Source organism: Colletotrichum navitas, assembly GCF_030913465.1.
Source record: "Colletotrichum navitas strain CBS 125086 chromosome Unknown LY79scaffold_25, whole genome shotgun sequence".
Lineage (NCBI taxonomy): Eukaryota > Fungi > Ascomycota > Sordariomycetes > Glomerellales > Glomerellaceae > Colletotrichum > Colletotrichum navitas.
The window spans coordinates 91,636-113,331 of NW_026850571.1; the positions used below are offsets into that span (position 1 = coordinate 91,636).

General features: G+C 54.8%; 5 protein-coding genes and 1 non-coding gene across 6 annotated transcripts, besides 2 other annotated features; 5 read left to right on the forward strand and 1 right to left on the reverse strand.

Annotated features, from left to right (window-relative positions):
- Window positions 1-3,531: 3,531 nt before the first annotated feature.
- Window positions 3,532-5,680, forward strand: LY79DRAFT_514283 (fungal-specific transcription factor domain-containing protein; the record flags this gene model as incomplete). The annotated part of the gene is made up of 3 exons (XM_060554592.1): window positions 3,532-4,253; window positions 4,318-4,755; window positions 4,825-5,680. The coding sequence occupies 3 exons, from the start codon at window positions 3,532-3,534 to the stop codon at window positions 5,678-5,680; spliced, it is 2,016 nt and encodes a 671-aa protein (XP_060414725.1).
- A 1,286-nt stretch (window positions 5,681-6,966) lies between these two features.
- LY79DRAFT_579267 (uncharacterized protein) lies at window positions 6,967-7,811 on the reverse strand (the record flags this gene model as incomplete). The annotated part of the gene is made up of 2 exons (XM_060560012.1): window positions 6,967-7,722; window positions 7,806-7,811. The coding sequence occupies 2 exons, from the start codon at window positions 7,809-7,811 to the stop codon at window positions 6,967-6,969; spliced, it is 762 nt and encodes a 253-aa protein (XP_060414726.1).
- A 2,962-nt stretch (window positions 7,812-10,773) lies between these two features.
- Window positions 10,774-12,589, forward strand: LY79DRAFT_685446 (uncharacterized protein; the record flags this gene model as incomplete). Its single annotated transcript, XM_060564643.1, has 2 exons — window positions 10,774-12,083; window positions 12,502-12,589. The coding sequence occupies 2 exons, from the start codon at window positions 10,774-10,776 to the stop codon at window positions 12,587-12,589; spliced, it is 1,398 nt and encodes a 465-aa protein (XP_060414727.1).
- Window positions 12,590-12,725: 136 nt separating this feature from the next.
- Window positions 12,726-13,017: a sequence feature (Protein overlapping with rRNA (LY79DRAFT_178661, KAK1593435.1) was converted to a misc_feature.).
- A 55-nt stretch (window positions 13,018-13,072) lies between these two features.
- Window positions 13,073-13,416: a sequence feature (Protein overlapping with rRNA (LY79DRAFT_178661, KAK1593435.1) was converted to a misc_feature.).
- A 2,877-nt stretch (window positions 13,417-16,293) lies between these two features.
- On the forward strand, window positions 16,294-17,468 carry LY79DRAFT_514329 (uncharacterized protein; the record flags this gene model as incomplete). Its single annotated transcript, XM_060554596.1, has 2 exons — window positions 16,294-17,281; window positions 17,344-17,468. 2 exons carry the CDS (start codon window positions 16,294-16,296, stop codon window positions 17,466-17,468), a joined length of 1,113 nt encoding a protein of 370 aa, XP_060414728.1.
- A 283-nt stretch (window positions 17,469-17,751) lies between these two features.
- Window positions 17,752-17,850, forward strand: LY79DRAFT_t108. Its single transcript has one exon. It is a non-coding gene; the product is annotated as a tRNA-Leu (tRNA).
- Window positions 17,851-19,161: 1,311 nt separating this feature from the next.
- On the forward strand, window positions 19,162-20,345 carry LY79DRAFT_178666 (uncharacterized protein). Its single transcript, XM_060551283.1, has one exon. It carries the CDS (start codon window positions 19,343-19,345, stop codon window positions 20,195-20,197), a length of 855 nt encoding a protein of 284 aa, XP_060414729.1. The 5' UTR covers window positions 19,162-19,342; the 3' UTR covers window positions 20,198-20,345.
- Window positions 20,346-21,696: the final 1,351 nt, after the last annotated feature.

Here is a 21,696-nt window from a genome sequence, read left to right on the forward strand (position 1 = left end):
GAGCATGTATTTCCGTCTGGTGTAAGTCCCGCGGAAGAAAACAAAAGAAACTTGAAAGGAAAAAAGCAAAAGCCAAGACAACGGTAGGTGAGCCAAGGAAGCCAATATCTATTCCCCCTCGACGATCCCCTTCCCTTTTCCTCTTCAGCCACAGCCCTATATCTGCCTTGGCTTTCGGCCCCCCTCCCCTTCTTTTATCCCGAATTAGGACGTTCCCTGGAGGTTGCCCCCGCCGGTGATGGAGAAAAAGGGGGAAAGGGGCGCCAGTGAAAACACAAGGACTGGTCAATAGCCCGCGACGAGAGGGGGGGGGGGGGGGGGGGGGGTAAGGGAGGGTTGTCCATTACAGTGCCATTACGAAAAAGTGAGATCTCGAGTACCATGGTTCAACCTTGTACACATCCAAGATAATGGTGCCGTTCAATGCCATTGAGTGGTACTGGGTAGTGTGCCTATGATTACCTTTTCCACTCAAGTCAGTCCATCCTCCCTCGCAGGTTCAGTCTGCAGCTTATGCGTCCATAATGGAATCCACTCTTCGGAGACTAGTTTAACTACCCTTGCCTAGCGGAGCGGGCACACAGTTGCCGGGTGCGTGCCATCGCCTGGCGCTCGTCTTTACGTGGTGAAGGTCGACATGAATGGCGAAGAAGGCAGCCTTGGAAACGTATGTCCATAAAAGGGGGGTCTCCCCTCCCTTGCCGTAGGGGCCGCCTCAAGCTCGGATGAAACGCATCGTTCTAGAATGGACTGAAAAGATAGTTTGAGATGAGCATGGATGAGCCTGGTCGTCAGGGTCTCGTGTTCTTGAACATCCAGGGCTGGCCTCTGCTCCTATTCGTCACAGCAGGGACCGGGCGTTGCTGGTGATAATATCGAGCATCTTCACCAAGGCACCTAACCAAGACCGCACGCACGCATAGACTATAGCCCTGGGCTGCCTTGGTTATAACTCCCACCAGACCAGGAGCAAAGCGGCAAACGGGTTCCGAATCACACTACGATCAGATGAGACGCGGGACCCCAACGGAAGCGGCGCAGCAGGAGTTCTTGTTTACCGGTCGTAAATATAGTGATTAAGCGGTAGTCCAGGCATCGCCGGGAATAAACATATACTCGACGCCCCGGGTGTATCTCTGGTCATGAAAAGTGGCACATCTTTGTCCGTGCATTGGGATCTTTGCCTCCCCCCCCCCTCCTCGGCTGCGATACTTTGGCAGTAAGCCGTGGTGATATCGATGTGGCGTCTTGTGCGGAAAACTCTTTAAACCCCCCATCATTAGCCACCTTGTTTAGCTTCTGTGCTGCCAGCGAATGACATTCTGAACCACGCGCTCCCTCTGTGGTCACGGGCCCCCTGGTGTGAATGATCGTGCCTCAGAGATCGATTCATGCTCGATCTTCTACATACTCTATTGTATTAGTTGACAAGACGTTGAAGAGGAGGCCCCCCGGTAGCTCGACAATAAGGTGTTTGGGAGCTCCATGGCGATCCCTCGGGTTGTGGATGCAAAATAGAGGGATACTTACCCATTCACGGGTGATCTCCGATCTAAGCCCCGCTGTCTCGTCATGCTGGTTCCGGCCAGGATGGAAGACGCGGAGCCATTCTTTTATGCCTTCAAGCCCTCATGCCCTGATGTGTAACCCAGATCCCGAGAATACCACCCAGTTCTCGGAGGCACCTCCACCGGGCAGGATTGCTCATCAGCGAAATGGCGCAATGGCCCAAAGGATGAATTCAAATGAGAACCTGAATTCACCGTAATTAGGTTTTCGCTTGATGGATTTGGTGTGTGTCTGGCTAGTACGATGGCCAGGAGAGATGGACATCTCTATATGACCGGCGATATAATATGTGACACGTATTATACGCCAACTCATCCGCCCCTCAAGGTATTTCAAATAAACTGTATCTCGTTGCTTGCTTAAGGAGGTACCGATTATTGATATCGAGATTGGAGCTTGTTAAGCGGTTCGTCTCTTACAAGAACGGGTATGCTCGAGACCGCTCGCGGAAACCTACACTGGCACCTCGAATCCGCGGTTGACTCGTGGGTTTGTGATCGTATCGTAACGCACGAGGCCATCCCTCCCTTCCTCCCTCCAAAGGTGGGATGACGGTCGAGATTCGCGCTCGGCCTCCCGGGTCTAACCGCAACCAACATCGTGGATATTCTGCGAAAGCAATAGCCGGTCTTATTCGGTGGGCCTATGAGTTGCGATCTTGGCAATGGTAGCCTTCACCCTCCGGCTACGAAGACCCCCGATGTAACCATACCGTCATAAGATCGTTTCAGATTCCCGTGAACTTTGTCACTTGTCTTACGAGTATCCAAGCAGCCCATCATGTGCCCCGTTCTCAATGTTACCATGGTCGGTCCAAGCCTGACTTTGACTGTTACATGGTCGGTTTACGGATAGCTCGTAAGCACAACTTCGCTTTGGACCCAGGCCCCTTTTCGGGTTCGTAATTTGCAATGGCTGCAACCCTGTCACCGGGGTAATACTACGCAGAGAGTTTCTGGGCGTCAGGGATCGCGCTCCTCGTCGTCGACAACTCACAGGTTTAAGAAAGATGCAACCATGGTCATTAAAGCCAGGGAACTGGGACAGTTCAGGCATGACAGGATCCTGTGCTCTGCGACCGTGGTGATACTGGAAGTCTGACACCAGACATCGCGGGCCTCTTGATGGCCCGACGGCATCGGCCTTGCCCGGTTGGTCAGCCGAATATTGGTTTGTGATCGCAACATCGTCGCTTTCGCTTACGCTGAACTTGGTTACATGGTGAGGGCAGGCTGCCGGGGCACCTTGCCAAGATAAATTACATTACCAGAGTATGGGACCACGCCTGAGCACAGATTGATTGTCCAGCTCGCTGGCATGGGGTGCATGCGCGATTGTGAGCATAATTCCGCTGCCTCGGGCGAGTGGAAACGAAGCCTTTTGCAGCACGTTGGACCTTTGGCCTTCGGTATATATAAGGGAGGCATTACTTTTTCTTACCCCTTAGACCCTTCAAAACGTCTTGTTTGACATCCGACTACAGAACTGAATCGGCATTGTGTGATTGTAGCGCCCCCTGTCGCAGTTGGTCACCGTCTGTCTGATCGGAACCCAAGCTGCTTTCCCTGAAGCGATATGCCGTGTGTCGAACTGGCCCCGAACCGAAGAACGGTGTAACGGTGTAGGTTCAATAGTTGTGTATGTTATGTGCGGGTGGCATGGGTTCGATGTGCTTCGCCGCTGCGCAGTCATGGAAATCAACGTCGTCGGCCTTGATGTCTCAAGGATCCGTAAGAACAAAAGGATGAGAGCATTAGGTGCGTTATCGTTATCGTTATCAGCCATCACAAATACGATAGATCGGATAAGCTCATTTAACGTTTCCCTCGGGAAACTTGAGCGCGGACAAGACGACCCGGCATCGAGAGAGCCTCTGACTGAGATAAGGGCGAATACAAACAGTGTCCTCGGCCAGGTTCTTGGATGATCTCGTCAAATGAGCGAGACAACAGTTTCTGAGATATGGCGCCCGAGGCTGATACTGCATCCTTTCCCTCGGAGCGCCCCTACCGCTCCCACCTCCGCCCGGCTTGTCTGGCCTGTCGGAAGCGCAAGTCTCGGTGCAATGTCGATCGGAATGGGGGCACCTGTCTAACATGCCGGGCACACGCAACATCGTGCGAGTTCCCTCCGACCCCGGCCGGCACCTCTCCTCGGCCGAAGAGTGTCTGGAAACACGGCCGGGGCCGCCAGTCAAAGGACCTGGGCCACCGCCCGTCATCGCCGCCCCAGACACAGAGCCTGGCCTCGGATCTTCGTTTTGGTTCGCAGACGACCCGTCTGCCTCTTGCTGACGCCGGCCTGCCGGCTAGGAGGGAGTCGAGGTCCTTGGATAGACAACTCCCGCCAGTCGCGCCCCGTGACAGCCGCTACCCCGAGCCCATCGACGGAGGAGGGGAAGACGAGGCGCACATTGTAGGACCGGCCGACATCGAGGACACCCAGGTTCTCTCTACTTATCTGTCCAATGACTCGTCCGTTCTCAACAGAAGCATCCGGACTAGGATATCGGGGACGAGCCCGCGACAAGACCACGGAAGTGGCAGCAGCACACGGAAACCCGTCGTGTTCACGACCGTGAGGAAGCAGCCGCTGGGTGTTCCAGATGACCGGAACCCGGCGTTCCTGAAATGCCAGATGATAGAGAAGCTTCTTGAGCCGGTGCTGCCTTACGTTGTCGATTTGTGAGCCTGCTTCCCCCGGCCCGGCTCCTTCGTGCACCGAGACTGCAAATTGACTCTGGTCCAGGTTCTTCGAGAAGCCCAACCGTTGTTTTCCCCTGTTGGACAGGGACTCGTTTGAAAAACGCTTCGCCGAGGACCGGCGTCACATTTCGCCGGCCTTGCTGTCATGCCTCTATGCGCACACGACGACCTACTGGGCCCAGTCGCCGAGACTTGCGACGCACCATCGTCCGGACACGAGGTTCATCTGGAACCAGGCCAACGACGCGCTGTACTCGGAGATCCACCTGTCTCCCGGCATCTCGACCTTGCTCGGCATCCTGCTCAATATTTCCGGCCGACCCCTGACCTCCATCATCGGCAACGGGCTACTGCTTGGCTCGGCCATTTCCCTGTGCCACTCGCTGGGCTTGAACCGAGACTCGTCCGACTGGGACGTGCCCGAGGCCGAAAAGCTCCTGCGGACGAAGATCTGGTGGGCCATATTCGTGTACGACAAGTGGTGAGCCTTCGATAAGCCCTGCCCGCCCCTCCTGGCGACCAGCAAAGCCCGAGGCTGACAACATGACAGGTCGAGTCTGGCATACGGCACGCCGCCGCAGCTGCGCGGCGGCCAATACGACGTGTCCATCCCCACGGTAGAGCAGCTCTGCGGCCCCGCGCCCAACCCCGTCGACTTCGAGGCCACGTCCGTGTACCTGGCATTCGTCTCGCTGTCCCGGTTCCTCGACCGGTACCTGGAGCACATCTACGACCTGGAGAAGACGCTGCCGACCGGGCCATGTGATCTGGAAGTCCTGCTGACGCAGTGGGAAGACTCGCTCGACCCCGGCCTCCGCCGGATCGTCATTCGCGGCGGCGACCGGCTCGACGTCCCCGGGTCGGCGAACCTCCGCCTGGCGTACCTCTACATCAAGCTGCTCCTCCGCAAGCTGGACCTCGACGCCGAGAAGGCGGCCCACGCCGACCAGCCGTCCGCAATCCCCGTGCGGTGCTACCTCGAGGTCCGGCGCGCCGCCGAGGACATTGTGCTGCTGGCCCAGGAGCTCAAGGACCCCCAGCTCGGCGACTACTGGCTGCCCCTCCTTACCTTCGCCTTCACCTCCACCACCAAGTGCCTCCTCCGCTGCGCGCTCGAGACGGAGGACACCGTCAGCGGCATCGCCCAGAGCATGTCGCTCAAGCTGGCGCGCGACCTCGTCGGCGCGCTGCAGCTGCACCGCCAGAAAGCCTGGGACGTCGGCGACCTCTGCATCGCGCAGTACTCCGAGGTCGTCGAGAAGCTGGCCACGTCCACCACCTCGGGCGCCGACGAGTCCGCCGAGCAGCCGGTCGGCATGCCCGATCTTCAAGAGTACGTGTCCACGAGCGTGCCGGACGTCGACGAGCTGTTCCCGAGCCTGTGGGACATGTTCGGCAACGCCTGAGGCCACGCCCTCTGCACGGCCTGCAGCGCGTCTCGGAACTCCGGGATATGACAAAGAGTCGTCAATGACCTGCTCCGCAACGCCGGCAGCTTCACGATGCATCGTTTCCGGACTTTCAATCGCAGCCCCGACTTCGCCGCCGAGCTCCGCCAGAAGAATCCGACGTTCCGTCTTGGCTAAGCCAATCCGAGGACGAGGAAGTCATGGTCTGGAGCTGCTGTGTCGGACTATCGAGGTACTCGCAGCCCAGGTCGAGGCCCTGTTTGGGGAGTCTCCGGGCATCACGGTGGAAGAATACCTTGCCAGAGAGGAAGCCACCATCATCTCGACGCGGCCCGAACGGCGAAAAGGACAAGTACTGGTTCATGACCATCGTCACCTGCTTCAGCCACCACGACGACAGCGTCCCGTACAATGGGGTGGTGGCGGTCACTACTAACTCCAGGTTCATCAGAGAGGAAGAGGAGAAGGATCCGGCCAAGGCCAAGGTGCAATGGAAATCGAGAGGGCGGCTGAGCCATTGGTCGTCACTGCTCCAATTCGTATCGATGTGCGCCGCTTTGACGAGTCCCCTGGTTTTAGGTTTGCTTTGTTCGACGTGAACATGAAACCCAGTGAGTTGTGCTATGATTAAAGTTCGGCTGTGGACGTGTTCTAACAAACAACAACAGAATATAACCGAACCCAGTGGGCCTGGATGGGATAGAGAAGCTTGTCTTACTCTAATGGCAGCCGAGGAGGCCTTGGGCTGGGACTGTCCCGAACCACTGAGGTAGATTCGGCGTACTTCATCCACGTTGAGAGTTTACCGGGAACTAAAGTCCAAGGAGTGCTAATGATCTCGCTAATGCGCGGGATACAAGCGCTCTAGATAATGGGGCGTTCGGTAATGAGTCGCCCAGAATTCAACCCTAAACAATGTCCGCGAGTTATAATGTTATGGAGCCAAGGCATATCGGCCCCACGAGGGACATCGATGTAGACAGTAAACATACATCACGTTACCATGAGCAATCACGTTGAGAAGGGGAGAGATGATGTGTGTAATGCCGGTCAATTGCAATTCTCGCGAGCAGCCTCATATAGCTGATCGTTGAAGCCTAACGCTTCTTCATTCATAGTGAAGGGAATCTCATGTTTCCCCGTGTCTCCTTGACGCCTCGCCCGAAATCCATGTGCCCAGCCTCGCGTCGATGACGAGTCCTAGCGCGAGCCAAAACCAATCCAGGTTTCCTTTACCAAAAGACCCAAAGAAAAACAGTTCTGAACGGCGAAGGAGCGAGAGCTTAGCCGCGAAGAGTCATGACAGACGCGGAGTCGACCTTGGCGAAGGTGTACTCGATCTCGGGGTCCTCGGTCTGAATGACAGTCGAGGTGACGGTGACGACGATGACACCCATGTCAGTAGGAGTAGCAGCTGGGGTCACGAAGCTGTGGATGGTAGTCAACTCCATCCAAAGCTCAGTCTCCTGGCCGGTTAGAGTCGTGAAGACATCATTACCAAGCGTGGTCAGCTCCAGAATGGGCAGGGACTCGGTAATGGGGGAGGGTTTCATTGTAGCGCACTCCTTGGGGCGGCGTTCGACAGGAGGCAGGACGCAGTGGGTGAACCAATACTGAACTTGATCGGCATAGTCGAGGCTGTCCATGGTAGAAACAGGGGAGGAAGCCTGGATGCGACTGGTCTGGGCAGGCATGTCGGACATGTTGGCCTTGGTTCCGATGATAGAGGCGTCAAAGGTAGCAGGGAGTGCCTCAGTCGTGTGGATTGTGAGAGAGTCGGCGAAGGTGCCATTGGCCTTGATCTCAGTGGGAGCCGGAGCGCCAGAGATAGAGGAGTTCATGCCGATGACAGAGACAGGCATCTGGGTACCAGGACTCTGGGTGTTGTTGAGGCGGCGATGAACCATGCCGTAGACAGCGTTGGCACCAGCCGCACTGGCCTGGGCGGACTTGACGACAGCCAGGTTGGCGTTGTCAATGATGGGGATACCGTTGACGGTAGCGGCGAGAGCGCCGATAAGGGTAACAATGATGGAGCTCTGTGAGAGATGATGGGTGAGCTTCACGACTCTGCTTCAACCAAGAGAAATGATATGAGAATGAGTGTGAAAACAAGACTTACCTTCATCTTGGCGGTTGACGAAAGATGTGATCCTTGCTTGGTTGTTCTTGTTTAGTTGCTGGAAGGGCAGAAAGGGAGTTTTGCTTATGGATACGAAATTTGCAAGTTGCTTTGAATGGTTGTTTGTGTGTGTGTGTGTGTGTGTAAAGAGAAGTGAAAAGGTTGGTGTAAGAAGATTTGTTTGTATGTGAGAGGAAGAAGGGTTAATAAAAGAAGATCTGGCAGGGCAGGGCAAGAAAGAAATAATAAGCGAGACACGCCAGTTTCTTTCCTGTTCTTTTTCTTTACAGTCAGCAATAGGAAGGAAACAAAGAAGGCAGGCACAGTTCAAGTAGGTTCACGGGTGTTTAGATAGGATACGCGTCGCGTTGTGATGATGAGGTTATTCAGAGGGGGAGTATCTGATTGGGTGAGGCCAGGAGAGGAAGAAAGATGAGAAGCGGCGAGGCTGGCCTGAACCTCTGAGTTACCTCAATAACAACACGCTACCTTGTTCTTGAATATCACTCTCCAGTTGCCAGGGAATTGGATTGTTCAAAGGACTCTGTTGGTTGATTCGCTATTGAATAGATCACGTGGCCTGAGAGTCTGCCGCAAGGAGGATGAGCAGTGTCGATTTCACTTTTGACGCCCCTTCCTCCTGACTCTCTAGGCCACCAGGAAATGGATTTGACCACGTCTGATGTTGTTCTCATGGGAAGTGTGTCCTGACCTATTCTCAGCGTGAAGCTTCAAGGTTCGATTAGACATGCATATTAAGCTATAATGGGCGTACATGAATTAAGATGGCTGGGGTGTGAGGGAAATTGGCGTCGGAAGATGAATTACTAGATTTTTCCATTGTAATATGCCTTCCTCCAAGTGACACTCATGGTATGTGGCATCACAGGACGATGATCTCACAACTTTTAGCAGTATACCCTTTGCCCCCGACTTGGGTCCATAGAGCAATAACAGAGTCTACAGACAAGCTGATATTGCCCCCCCCCCCTGTCAACCCGAGAGTACCATGCACAATAACAGTAATAAACCTTATATCCTAAAGGCTACAGGTTTAAATCCAGTTTTCTTAGATTTTTTTTTAACTCTAAAACAGCTCCACTAGGGAAGGTTAAAATAGTATTAACCTACACTGCTTCATATGTTACACTCTAGGTTAAGATAGGCTAAGACTATCCCTTTTGCCTCTATTTTTTTATTAAGATAGTTATATTATTACTAAATCTACTGTCTGCTGAGCTTTATTGCTGTTATTGTGCACGGTACTCTCAGGTTGACAGGGGGGGGACAATATCAGCTTGTCTCATCACTTGTAATAACATGGCAAGTTGCCAGCCGAGAGACTTGGGGGATCGACTTGATGAAAGTACATATCACACTGCAAGAGTCAAAAGGTGCAATGCTATTGTCAATGCTCTCCAACCCGTCGTCAGTCAGTAGCAGTCTCATGAGATCGATCCGCCTCAACTACTCTCGGCAAGTCACAATCTCAATCGTTGATGGGGGGTGGGTGTTTCAGCCTCCACCAAACTATTTGCCAATACACTTGTATCATGATTTGCAGTTTGTTGGAATTGGTTGAGTCGTTCGAGCCGTTGAAATCAAAACCTAAAACCCCATCCTAGCGCACAGCGCCTCAATGGATGCCCTGTTACGGGCTAGATTGGTCATCTAAACATCTTCCCCTTGCAGAAGCCTTTTCCCTGCTCGTGTCTTACTCCGCTGATCATCTCGGCGTGTGTGCGTGCATCGGGCAAGACCGTATCAGGAGGACCGTAAGTCTCGTCACAACCAACACATGCACAGAAGCGCAAGCGTTTATTGGCAGCAGCCGTCCATCCATAAATAGACCCTCCTCTTGGAGGCTGTTCCTCCTCCGCTACCTTAAGTCTGTCCGACTTGTCTACGTCGCCCATCCATCCATGATCGCCATCAAAAGCCCCGTCTGCGAAATAGTGCCAAGACATGCATGGACTACAATGTAAATGACCAGATCCACTGCTGGTTCCAGAGCAGAGTCATGCCGCCTCCTTTGGCTCTTATCGACAGTTCTCTCGTGCGTCATTTTGCCCTACTTAAAGCACTTGGCGCTATCCGGCCAGGAGACTCTGGCTTGATAAAACAAGCATTTAGGGGCAGGCAGTCGACAGAGATGAGGTTATGAACGCTCTCGAGTCAAGGTTCATGCGCACGCCATAAGCCCTCAACTCCGATCACCATGTCGACAGGCCCGTTGTCTAACGCCAAGACACGACGGGCTCGTCAATGAAGGAATTGTTCCGTGAGGATTGGGGTTGCATCGTTTCCGTCCTCGCCCAAGATCGACCCGACTAGCCCCCAATGCGACAGACATGAGGCTGAAATTCTCTCTAGTCAAGAACATCAACTTCTTACGCCAACGATGGGCGTCCTCCCCCTCCTCCAATTTCAGCAACGGTATTCTTAGTCCACATGCAATAAGTCAGAGACGGTACCGCTTGGACGAAAGGGTCCGCATTGCACCATGTATTTTCCTGGCTTATCTGAGGGCAAAAGGGGCCAATTAGCTGTCCATGTTAAGTCTCGCAGACCACCACCCATATTGAGCCGCAGATAAAAGCCATCGTGCACCTATTAGTGGACGACTCGTGCGGCTCCATCCGGTCCAAAGCCTCCAGTTAGAGATGAGCTAGCCACATGGCCATACCATGTATGTCATGGGGCTGCGGCGTGGCCGTCCATGTCGCCAAGACTCCGATTCCTTCTCATACCCTGCCTCACCGGCTTTGCTCCGCACCAGCCCATTATTCATTCGTAGTGTACCGGTCCCGGCCAGGGTGAGGACCGAGCAGAACGGACGAGCTCTCGGATCCGCCCTAAACGACCCCATCCGCTTTCCACCGGACCCAGAGCTTGGCTTGGCAGATTATGAGCGAGCGAGAGAGAGAGAGAGACAGAAAAAAAAAAGAGAGAGCCACACCGCAGCTTCATGGCCGCTGACCAAGTGAGTCAGGACGGGGAGCAGCATAAAGACGCCACCCGCCCGTCCTCTTCCACCGTCAAGGAGGAACCCGAGCCACCATCATCATCTCCTACCGGCGCCGCTCGCTACGGCTTCTCCCAGTTCTTTGACGGCATCGATCTCTCCGGCGGTAGCTTCAAGGTCCTCCCCTCCATCCAGCAGGTTGCCCTCTGGTTCCAGGCCGCGAGCATGTCTCTCGTCAACGTCGACCTCCACGCCCTGGCGACGGGCGGCGCGGGCTACCTCGCCTCCATCAACGCCACCAGCCTCAGCACGCCCGCCATCTCGCTGCTGTCGTACGAGCCCTCCTTCGTCGACGTCATCGGCGCCAAAGCCACGGCCCGCAAGATCGCCGACCTGGACTGGCAGGCCTTCCACGAGGGCGGCATCTACAACAAGAAGGACAACTCGCTGTACATCTCGTCCAACTACCGCTCCCTCCAGGACAACATCAACATCACCGTCGTCTCCCTCGACGACCTCTCCGTCCACAGCACCCAGCTCCCGGACCTCGCCGAGGCCAACGGCGGCTCGTCGTACTACCCGCCCGGCGCCGACCGGTCCGCCACGCCCCCGATGCAGGTCTGGTGCGACCAGGGCGACCTCGAGGCCCACTCGAAGCTGCTCGCCGTCGACGTCAACACCAACAAGTCGGAGACGCTGATCACCGGCTTCAACGGCCGCAACTTCAGCGCCGTCAACGACGTGAGGCAGCACCCCGTCACCGGCGACCTCTGGTTCACCGACGCCGAGTACGGCCTGTTCCAGTCCTTCCGCGGCGAGTCCCAGCTCCCGCGCCACGTCTACCGCTTCGAGCCCGCCACCGGCGTCGTCCAGGCCGTCGCCGACGACTTCCACCAGCCCAACGGCATCGAGTTCTCCCCGGACTACAAGACGCTCTACGTCTCCGACACGGACGCCCAGCGCTACGACGTCAACTCCACCCGCCCGGCCACCGTCTACGCCTACGACGTCGTCGCCGGCGGCAAGAGGCTCGCCAACAGGCGCCTCTTCGCCTTCGCCGACAACGGCCTCCCCGACGGCCTGCACACCGACACCGACGGCAACCTCTGGGCCGGCTGCGGCGACGGCGTCCACGTCTGGAACCCCGACGGCGTCCTCCTCGGCAAGATCCACGTCGGCGAGACCGCCAACAACTTCGCCTTCGCCCCCGGCAAGGTCTTTGTCTTCTCCAACTACAGGCTCTGGGTCGTCGACGGGATCAACGCTCTCGGCCGCGAGGTCTGCAAGGACTTTGGCGCCGACAGTGACCCGAGGTGTGCTAAGTAAAGATTGGCGGCTCGTGGTAGAATTTAGATTAGTTTTCATATATACCCATTCCAATTTTCAATTTTTTTAAGAGAAAATACTTTGAGCAGACACATGTATATATGGCGATGAGATGGCACGCAAATGGCATCCACTGGTCCTTGTGAATGAGATTATTCATTGTTCAGGAATAACAAGAGTTTCTTTTGGCCTAGGGCTCAATTGTATGCAATCTCTGCTTTGTTGTATCGATATTGCCTTTCCATTCCATCCCTGATCAAGCAACCCACAACCCTTCCTCTTCCTTCATCCCTTAGTGCCAGGCCTACCCAGTTGTTCCCCAACACGCTTCGACTTTCACCATCCAGCCTAAGCTGGTTCTTGTTGCCAGCAACGTTGCGTGAAACAAACTTTGTATTGACACAGGTGCATGGGTGTTGTAGAGTCCGAGTGCCACCGTGAACATGGTGCTTGGGGTCAATCATGTTCCGATAATGCCGCTTATAGCCAGTGAAAATTTCCACTATGGGGCTTGTTAACCACAACAATTTTGACATAATGCCATTGGAGCAGGAATTACCTCGGCTGCTGACAACAGAATTGCCATCCAATCGCTCCTCGTTAGGGGGTTTAAATTGTACTCATTCTGATTACAAGACCCAAGAAAACCCTGCATCATTGTTCATTGAGACCTGGTTTGGAACAGACGCCTGGAAGTAGATGCCGGCATTCGAGTGGCCGTGAGCGCCGCAGAAGAGCGCAGAGAGCTGCCAGGGAAACCATTCCCCGGGACAAGTTGCCGGTGGGTGCAATGAAGCTAGGAGCAACTTTAAGAAAGTGGTGGCTTTGGTTTTGTTGTTGCCGAGGGACCGCGGGACGCTTGTGGCCGCGAGAACGAGGGAGGCTTCCACCGCTTGGGTGGCTACCATTCGGCTTTGCAGCCTTAGTCTGGACATCAGTCTTGGCCTACGTAACTAGATGTGGCGTTGAGACTCACCGGCATAGAAACGGGTTATTTAAACCATCTTGGAGCAGCGCAGCCGCCCCACACGGCGTACCCTTTGTCGGAGACGTCGACAGAGGCAAGACATAGCTGGCTGTCCTGGCTTTCTTGGCCAATCTGGCTGTCTTGGCTCTCTGAGAGCATTTTCGAGGAGCAGGAGGACTTCGAGTGGAAGCTACTGTTTGGAACAGAACCTGGCCGATGAAAAGGCTGTTGAAGCGAGTGGTCTCGCCACCAGGACCAAGATTCGAGAGTAGAGCAGGAAACACACGGCCATCGTTGGCCTTGGCGGTTCCCGTGGCTTGAAACTGTCGTTGAGTTTCAAACAAGATTGACATTGGAACGTTATTGGAACGTTGTCAAGTCGAGGGTTCTTCGAGCGGCCAAGTTGGTTGCGGGGGGGTCTGAGGCTGCCGTTCGGCTTCGTGGGATTGGTCTGGGTCTTCAAGAGCCGTCTTCTATGCCGAAATGAGGGACAGCAGCTGGCGTGGGCAGAAGACCGTTGAGAGCGACATGGCCCCATTTGCTCTCAAGTATTTGTCGAAAATCTTCTTCCGAGAAGCTGGGGACCATGCCGCCGCCCATATGTCTACCTCTGTGTTAGTCTGATGCTCCTCGCGTCCGAGTGCGGTGACTCACATAGCCGCCTCGGCATATCGATCTGCGCCCCCTTCTTCTCCATTGTGGCCTCCGCCGAAGTACGCTGGGAGGGAGGGCCCCAGCCACACCGCCATCGTTGGCCTTGGCGGTTCCCGTGGCTTGAAACGATTGTTGAATTTGAACAATGTTGTTATTGGAACATTGTCGTTGGAACGTTATTGTTGAACGTTATCGTTGTAGCGTTGTGGTTGGAACGTTGTGGTTGGAACGTTGGTTGAAAGAGTTCTTCGAGCGGAGTTGAAAAAGGGACTGGAGTCTACAAAAGGCCGTCAGCACAAAGACCTAAATAGAAGATCGGCAATCCGGTTTAAAGCAGTGAATTGAAAAATCACTTTAGGGTGAAAGATAGCGTCTCTTCTTCTCCCCTCAAAGTCTGTCTGCAAGGGTGAAGGATTGGTCAGTTTGCTTACCGCGAGACCAGATGAGGCCAACCAAATTCACCTGCAACCCAGGCATGTTGCAACTTGGGCAGAGACGCCGCAATTCAAGCTCGGCACCTCATCCGGTGGATGAAATCAAACACAGAGCACACCTTGGAGCTGAGGCTTGGAGTTGGAGTGTGGGATGGAGCTTCAAGCAGGATGTGAAGGTTGCAGGTGAGTTGAGAAGTTGTGTTGCCTTTGAATTAGGGCAGAAAAAGAAAGAACGTGAAAAGTGTGTTTTTTTCTCTTCCTTCCTTCTTTCCTTTTTTGGCTCTACTCTGCCGGAACGCAATACAGGGGAGCCTATCAACTTTTTCTCCATGAACTCCCTACATAGCTTGCATGAACAGAGCCTTTCCATTTCCCCCTCTGGCGAATCTAAATTCACGCGAGTTGCCAAGCTGCCCCAAAGCTCCAGAAAAGCCAAACCAGCACCTAGAGAAAGTACAATAGAGAGCAATCCCAAACCGATGGGATTTACACAAATCCTCATATCACCTTGTAAGTGAGGAAATAGAAAAAGATGAATACCAAGCCACCTCTTCCCACGTAGCTGACACCCTCACATTTCCTAGACGTATGTACACTGCCAGCTACCTTGGACGTCTGTCGTTAGACACAACTTTCTCCGACCACATAACTAAGAAATGGGAATCGATCACCTGAACTATCTTCCGCTCTTGTCATCCAAGGACATGTACCTCTCTCTACCGTTTTAGGTTGGCGAAGCCATCAAGAAAACGCCGCTTCCACTCCATATAGATATTTCCAGTGAAGGCCAGGTCGGTGACGATCAGCGAGTAGTTGGTGTTACATATTTGTTTTTTCGTCCTTTCTTTTTTTTCTTTTTTTTTTCTTTGGGCACAGCCTCTGATCGGCCCCGAACTGTACGAAAATATGGGGAGGAACCAGCAAAGCACGATATCCCGTCGATAGATTGGGTCGAGAGGGACTCTGTGTTGCTGCTGATGTGGCCAAGGCGAAGAGCATATGTTTTCCCGTGCAAGATATTCCCACTCGTCAACAACCTCAGCGTAGTGCACATAGACACTGGCCATGGTACATGCCACCGTCTCTCCGCCCTTCAGCTTCAGGTCGAAGGAACATCCGGCCACAGAAGTAGACTGTGGCCGCGAATGAGGTCGGCGGCATCACGAGCAGTACTGCAAATCGAACTGTTGAGCCTTGGGCGAGCAGGACAGAGACGTCTTGCTCGTTGAGGATAGATGCAACGTTTGATGCCGCATCCCAACGGTATGCGAACCACCAGTCTGGGTCCCAGTCCTGCATAGTCTCACAGGAAAACCCACTACAGATTTGGCCTTTAGCGTCACGGAATACATTCAACACGTGGATTACCAGTCAGGGGATGGCCTCCGTCGTTCAAAGTCTGGCGGCCTGGGTGAGCTGAGCGAACAGTCATTTGGGCCAGGGTGAGAACAAAATCATTGTCCTGCAATGGCGTAGAACTGCGGCCCCGGGCCACGTGGTGAGGTTAGATAGTTTGCTTGGGCCCTCGGCACCTAATGCCTCGGGCCGGGGGCTGAGAGCTTCGACTGTTCTGTTCCCGGCGATCATAGCACGAAAGAATGTAGTGGAACACACACCTCTTTCTCCTATAGATGGGTCCCGAAGCTTCCTAGCCACAGAGCAGCCTCCAAGGTTCCGGCGCTATACGGCCAGACCAAATCTGGCTAGTACGAGCATCAAGCTCACCACCCTCTGGCGAAACAACCAAGTCGCTGACGACCAGACCACCATTGTCTCATCCTTGATCCTCGGCCACGAGGACTTGGAGGCTGTCTCTGCAGTGCAGGCACACCCGGATCCGAGCAATTGTAGTTATGTAATGATGGAGGGGCTATGCTCTGGGTCCTGCGGTGGACTAAACAGTGGTGGACGGATGCACTCGGGTGTGTGCAAGGACGTGATTTCAATCTCCTGCAGGGCGGTCCTCCATTGTCGGTCCGAACTGGAGGAGCGAAACCTCGGAAAGCACCTTGCCATAGCTCTGGGTGTTGCCTGGCATAAATAACTTGAGCCATGTGCCCCCAAAAGGGACAAGGCGATGGCGTCCGAAGTGACCATCACACCATCACGTGCGACTCTCAACAGGGAGAATCGACCCAGATTATGCTGCACAGGGAAGACGTGGACGACGACGTGGACGACGACGTGGACGACGACGACGACGACGACGACGACGGCGGCGACGACGGCGACGAAGCGCGACGCGATGGCATGCCGGGTGCGTCAGTATGCGTGCAATACAATTTCTCGCAGACAGTGCCGGCTTCTCTGGGCGTACCGATGCAGATCAGGCTCTCGAGCGCATCAGACGACGCCCTCTTGACGGTTCACGGTGAACGCGACGTGCTGGCTTGGAGTTTGCGCCGCAACGTGGCGCCTCGGCGCATAGAAATCGACATCGCGATGGACTACGTGACGGGCATCGCAATCTCCCCTCACAGTAGTAGCCTCATCGCGCTCGCATTCCGGCTCGGGACGAGGTACGAGGTATGGGCGTATGATTGGGTAAGCCGGACGGCCGAAGCCGTGGCGGCGTCGGGAACCGACTTCCATTCCATTCAGTATTCGCCCGACGGTCGCCTGCTCGCATGGATATCAGGCGGGGCCGTCGACATCTGGGAGACGATACTCAACACACACGTGAGAACCCTCCGCGAGAGCATGAAACGAACGAACGGGCTGCCGACGACCAGGTTTGCATTCACGCCCGACTCGTGTCGGATCGCAACCGCTGACCGGTCGGGGCGATTGACGGCCTGGGCAGTTGGGTCGTGGTCGTGTATCGGCGAATCAAAGCCCAAGAGGGCATGGGGTGAGGATGGGCGGGAAGTGGTGCAGCTTGTGGCTTGCAAAGGGCGCGTTATAGTGCTTTCTTGCGAGGCGGGAGAGCCGCGGACATGGAGACTGACGACATGGTGGCCAGATAATGGCGGTAGGGCAGGGTTCGAGATGAAAGGTTGCGCATACGGATGCGTTCCTTGCGATGGCAGATTCCTCGCAACGGTGCAGTTGGACGGGGGGAAACTTCGGATTCGCGACTCAAATAGCGGCGTGTGTCTCGACCAGTCGACGCAGGGCATAGCCAAAGTGGGTAAGTCGCCGTCAGTGATCACAGGGGTGGTGGCAACGGATGGCGAAACTATGGTGACGCAGATTGTCACCGGGAGGACGACTATGTGGCAGTTGATGGCCACCAGATAGGGCTCAAAGCAACCGACGAACCCGGAGCAACGAACGAACTATTGAGCGAGCGAGCGAACGAACGAACGAACGAATGAATGGACGAATGCAGACAAGACCTATGCAGCAAAGCCGAGGAAAGCCAATAGCGGTGACGGCGGCGTCGTCGTCGTCATCGTCGTCGTCGTCGAGGAGCTATCAAGAATCAGTGCGAATTTGGTGGGATAGAGGCGGCGGTTGTAGGCTCACTCGATCAGGGTCCAATCTGAGAAGCAAGCCACAGACAGCAACTCGACTGAAGACAGCCGTCTTCACGGCCCTAGATATGAGTCGCGGATTTTCGCACCAGACAACAGCAACCTAGAGTAAAGCCTCTTTGTCGGAAGGGTGGCCGAGTTGGTTATGGCGCCAGGTTAAGGTCAGCTTAACATCTGTTTCCTGGTGGGGCAACCCGCGCGAGTTCGAGTCTCGTCCCTTTCAATAACCTTTTGCCGGCCGGCACACAAATCCCCAATTCTTATTGTTCAACCCTGTGACGCCCGCCGCTATGCCTTTTCCCTGTCAATAGTCAGTCTAGATTGGGACAGGAAGACACAAACAAGAAGAAAAAAAGATACCGAGAATTGGTAGAGCGGCCGAGGGAATGGGGCATCGACGGCCCCTAGAGTGTGGGCCTTTCGGATACGAGGAACCTGTGAGAAGTTTGCATAAGTGGGACCGGAGCCGACAAGGAGCCATTGACCAACCAGCAACGGGGTATGGAGATGCACAGATGATGCTCTCGCCCCCCACTCATCCCCGACTGTGGGTCCGGCCGTGATGTTGATCTGTGTTCCCCATTCCGCGTGTCCTCCGACCGATTCCTCCTAATGAAAGACCCTCTCTGTCCAGTCACTGTTCAAAGACGTCGGGAGACGCTAGCGACCCACGCACATGTTACACTCGCTTAAATTGTTGGAATGCGCCATCATTGAACTCGGGCATGGCAGCTAGGGAGGGACCCACGACCAAAGGAACGCTAGCACAGGGGGGGCTGAGTGCCTTGTAGGTTTGTGCAGCGTACCGAGGAGAGACGTTGGCCCGATGAGTAGGGCATAGTAAGTTGGCGTATACGAGAGTCGTCTACTGGCGCCTTTGGTTACTTGTGGTTCCGAGCCTTTGTATATACTCTGTATGGAGTACGGGTAATGGACCTCGGCTTACCATTGTTGTTGATTCCTCTCTCTCCATTTTTTTTCTTCACAGATGGCCTTGATCGCTGCATTGGCGCCTTATCATCGGCGATAGGAGTCATCTGTATTATGTACTGTTAATGGCCATGTAATCAACGGCCCTGCTGGTTTTTCGTAAGATAAGCAGCAGATAGTAGCCCTGGTCAGCCGATGTCCCCCCACGCAACATGGCCACCCGTAGCTGTTTTCGCTGACCACAATCTGTGTCTAAGGCTCCAGTTGACCTATCCGTAGACTGGGGACGGAAAGGAGGTTGTGCTTTCCCGAATGGGAACCTCTTTGGCCTGTCGAGTAGACTTGTAAGTTGTATCCGTATCGGCCGACGGAAGCCCTATCTAGAATAGTGTGGCCAGAGACGCTCCTAGTCTTGCCAGCCATTGCGGTTTTATGGCCTTCGTCTCCGCGACAGAAGTACTAGGGGCTATGCGTGACCTCGCTGGGGCACTCCCGGTCCGTCTCGGTATTCTTTGTCGCTTGGTTTTGCGTGCCGCCGGCCTACCATTGTGTCTTGCGTGTGCTTCGTCGAGAGTGCCTGCTGTACGTAGATCGTGGTCAGTGTTATCGCCGCGTGTCTGGAGATAGAAAGGGGTGGGGGAAGGCTTTTGTGGAGGAGACCGACAACCATCTTTGAAAGAAGGCCGGCCTAGATTTTGAGTTTCCTGGGAAACTGTCGAGGCACTTTGGGACATGACTCAGGCAGCCGAGGCTGGGATCATCGGAGAAAGAGGAAGGCGAAGAGGATGAGGCCGACGACGACGACGATGATGACAATGTATGCAAAAGGTTGTGAGAATGTCGAGGGAGCAGCGACGGCGGCAGTGCACTGCCAGAAAGAGCATCGGAGGGAAGGCACGATGTGCCCCCGTTCCTTCCTTCCTTCCTTCCGCCTTCTCATCGCTTGCGTGAATACGTACCTACCTCACTGTCTCCTTCCCACGACGAACGTCGATATGCACGAACACGTGATGTGCCGTCACCGTGACGATCCACCATCGCAGAAAAGACGACAGCCAGAGGCGGGTTTCCCGATGCTCACGATTCCGTCAACAACAAGGCGTTCTTCCTCCTCTCTCTTTCATCACTATCATCAGCATTACCGGCGCGCTTTTTGCAGTGCACCATTGGCCGTCGTCGCCTACTCTCGTGTCTCCCCATTCTTCGCAGTCCCTCTTCACAACTCCACGTTGCATCCCGTCCTCATGGATAGCTGTCCCGGTCTTGGCGCCTCTATCAACCTTTCTTGCGGATACTCAAGTATACAAGGAGCGACAGCAGGGTCTCGTCATCTACATGTACGGCGTCCTCCCCCTTGCACCTTGCCCGAACCGCCCTGGTTGTCTGCATCCCAATGTACTGCACTGCTGCAAGATAGGAGAATACAAGTGCAGATCTTTCTCTACTATTGGTGGTCCCTCGATATCGTTGGTTGTCGGCACACGAACAAGCACTCGCCAACTCGTACCCAGCTGCGGTTCACTCGCGCTAACTGTGTGGCAGGACGGGAGCGAAGAATAAGAAACACAGATCCAGAGACCCTTGCCGACGTCGACGGGCGCAAACACGCACAATTCCCAGCCCTACGCAAAACAACCTAATTCGAACGAACCCCTCGTCGTTCCAAATCCCCGTCGTCCCATGCGTACCGACTACACTGCCATCTTAGGGTCTGGTTCAGAAACTCGTGGCATTCTACACTGTGGATGCAACCTTGTCGCCGTCTGCCTTCTTCATTCCCACCTCGCTTAGGACCATCATCATGGCGCCGCGCCACATCCGCTTTCTTGCTTGCTTGCTTGATTTCACAACGGCCACGGTGCAAGGTGCATCGTCCAGCAGCAACAATGGTCGTGACGCCACCTAGTCGGCCATGATGTAAGGCTATCCATTCAGTATGGTCACCCATCTTAGTCCTTCCCCAGATTCGATACGTATCTACGTATCGGGAGTGTGCCCCTCCCGTTCAGCATCGAACAAGACAGGGCCCCCGATGCCCCGAGTGTCTCAGCGGCCAATTGCGCCATCATGCCTTCACCACAGTTGGCCGACCCGAAGTGGTGGGACAGCTTCAATGTACTGTACCTGTCTCGCGCACGGCGTCGAGGGGTTCATCCCCGGTCTCTTCCTCTCTCCTTCGTCAAGCCGGGCCAGTTGTTTCTCCAGTATGGAATATTGGCTTGCCGCCACATTTCCCATTCCAATTACGGAATCTTGGCTTCTCTACTCTTTCCGAACTTGGCCACGACTGGCCAATAGTCAGCTCCTGGCTGCCGTCGACCACCAGTACACTGTATTCGTACCTCACCCACGTTAAACCGGGGCAAAGACCCTTTTACGTACAACTCGGCTTGGCTCCAACCGTGTGCGGCGGATGGGTGGACCATCACCGGAGTCTTCCCTGTGACATCAGCAATATTCCAGGGCCTCATCAGAATCTCTTGCTTCGGGAGCTTGCAGGCCTCACGATCCTAGTGGGCTTGGTTTTCTGTCGTCAGGGTGTGCCCCCCCTCCCCCCCCCCCCCCTGCTCGGGGGCTGAAGTCAGCTTTAGGATCTTTCGGATCCCTTATGCAACATTGGGGAGCCCCTGCCAGACATCTCCATCTGCTCCAAAGTTCTCCCATTTCTCTCCGTTGGATCCTCACCCAAGCGTGCCCACTTGGCTCTATTCTTAACGCTCACTCGCTCCATTTGCGACCGCCAACAATGTCATCCTCCACAATCGTCAGGTTCAAGACGGCAAGACGGGACTAAGAGACTCCACGACTCGCCTTAGGCGAATCAACGGTCTGCATTCGCGTGGAGAGACCGCTGCGCTAGTTGGCAAGTTGCACCACACCACTACGTCATATCGCCATTGTTGAGCCCGTTGTCGCATGAGGACAGATGGAAAGATGGATATTTTATCTCTCTTTACTTTCCGGCGCATCGCGGCCCCTGTTGATTCTCTCATCAAGGCCACAAGTGTGCTAGAACGTGGGGCTCTAAAGCCTCATCCGATGCCTCATAGCTTAACGGCTTTTCTCGGCATTGTCCTACATGACCCCGACGGGAGAGAGGGAGCAGGGGGAAGAGAGAGGACAACGGATTTCAGTGGAA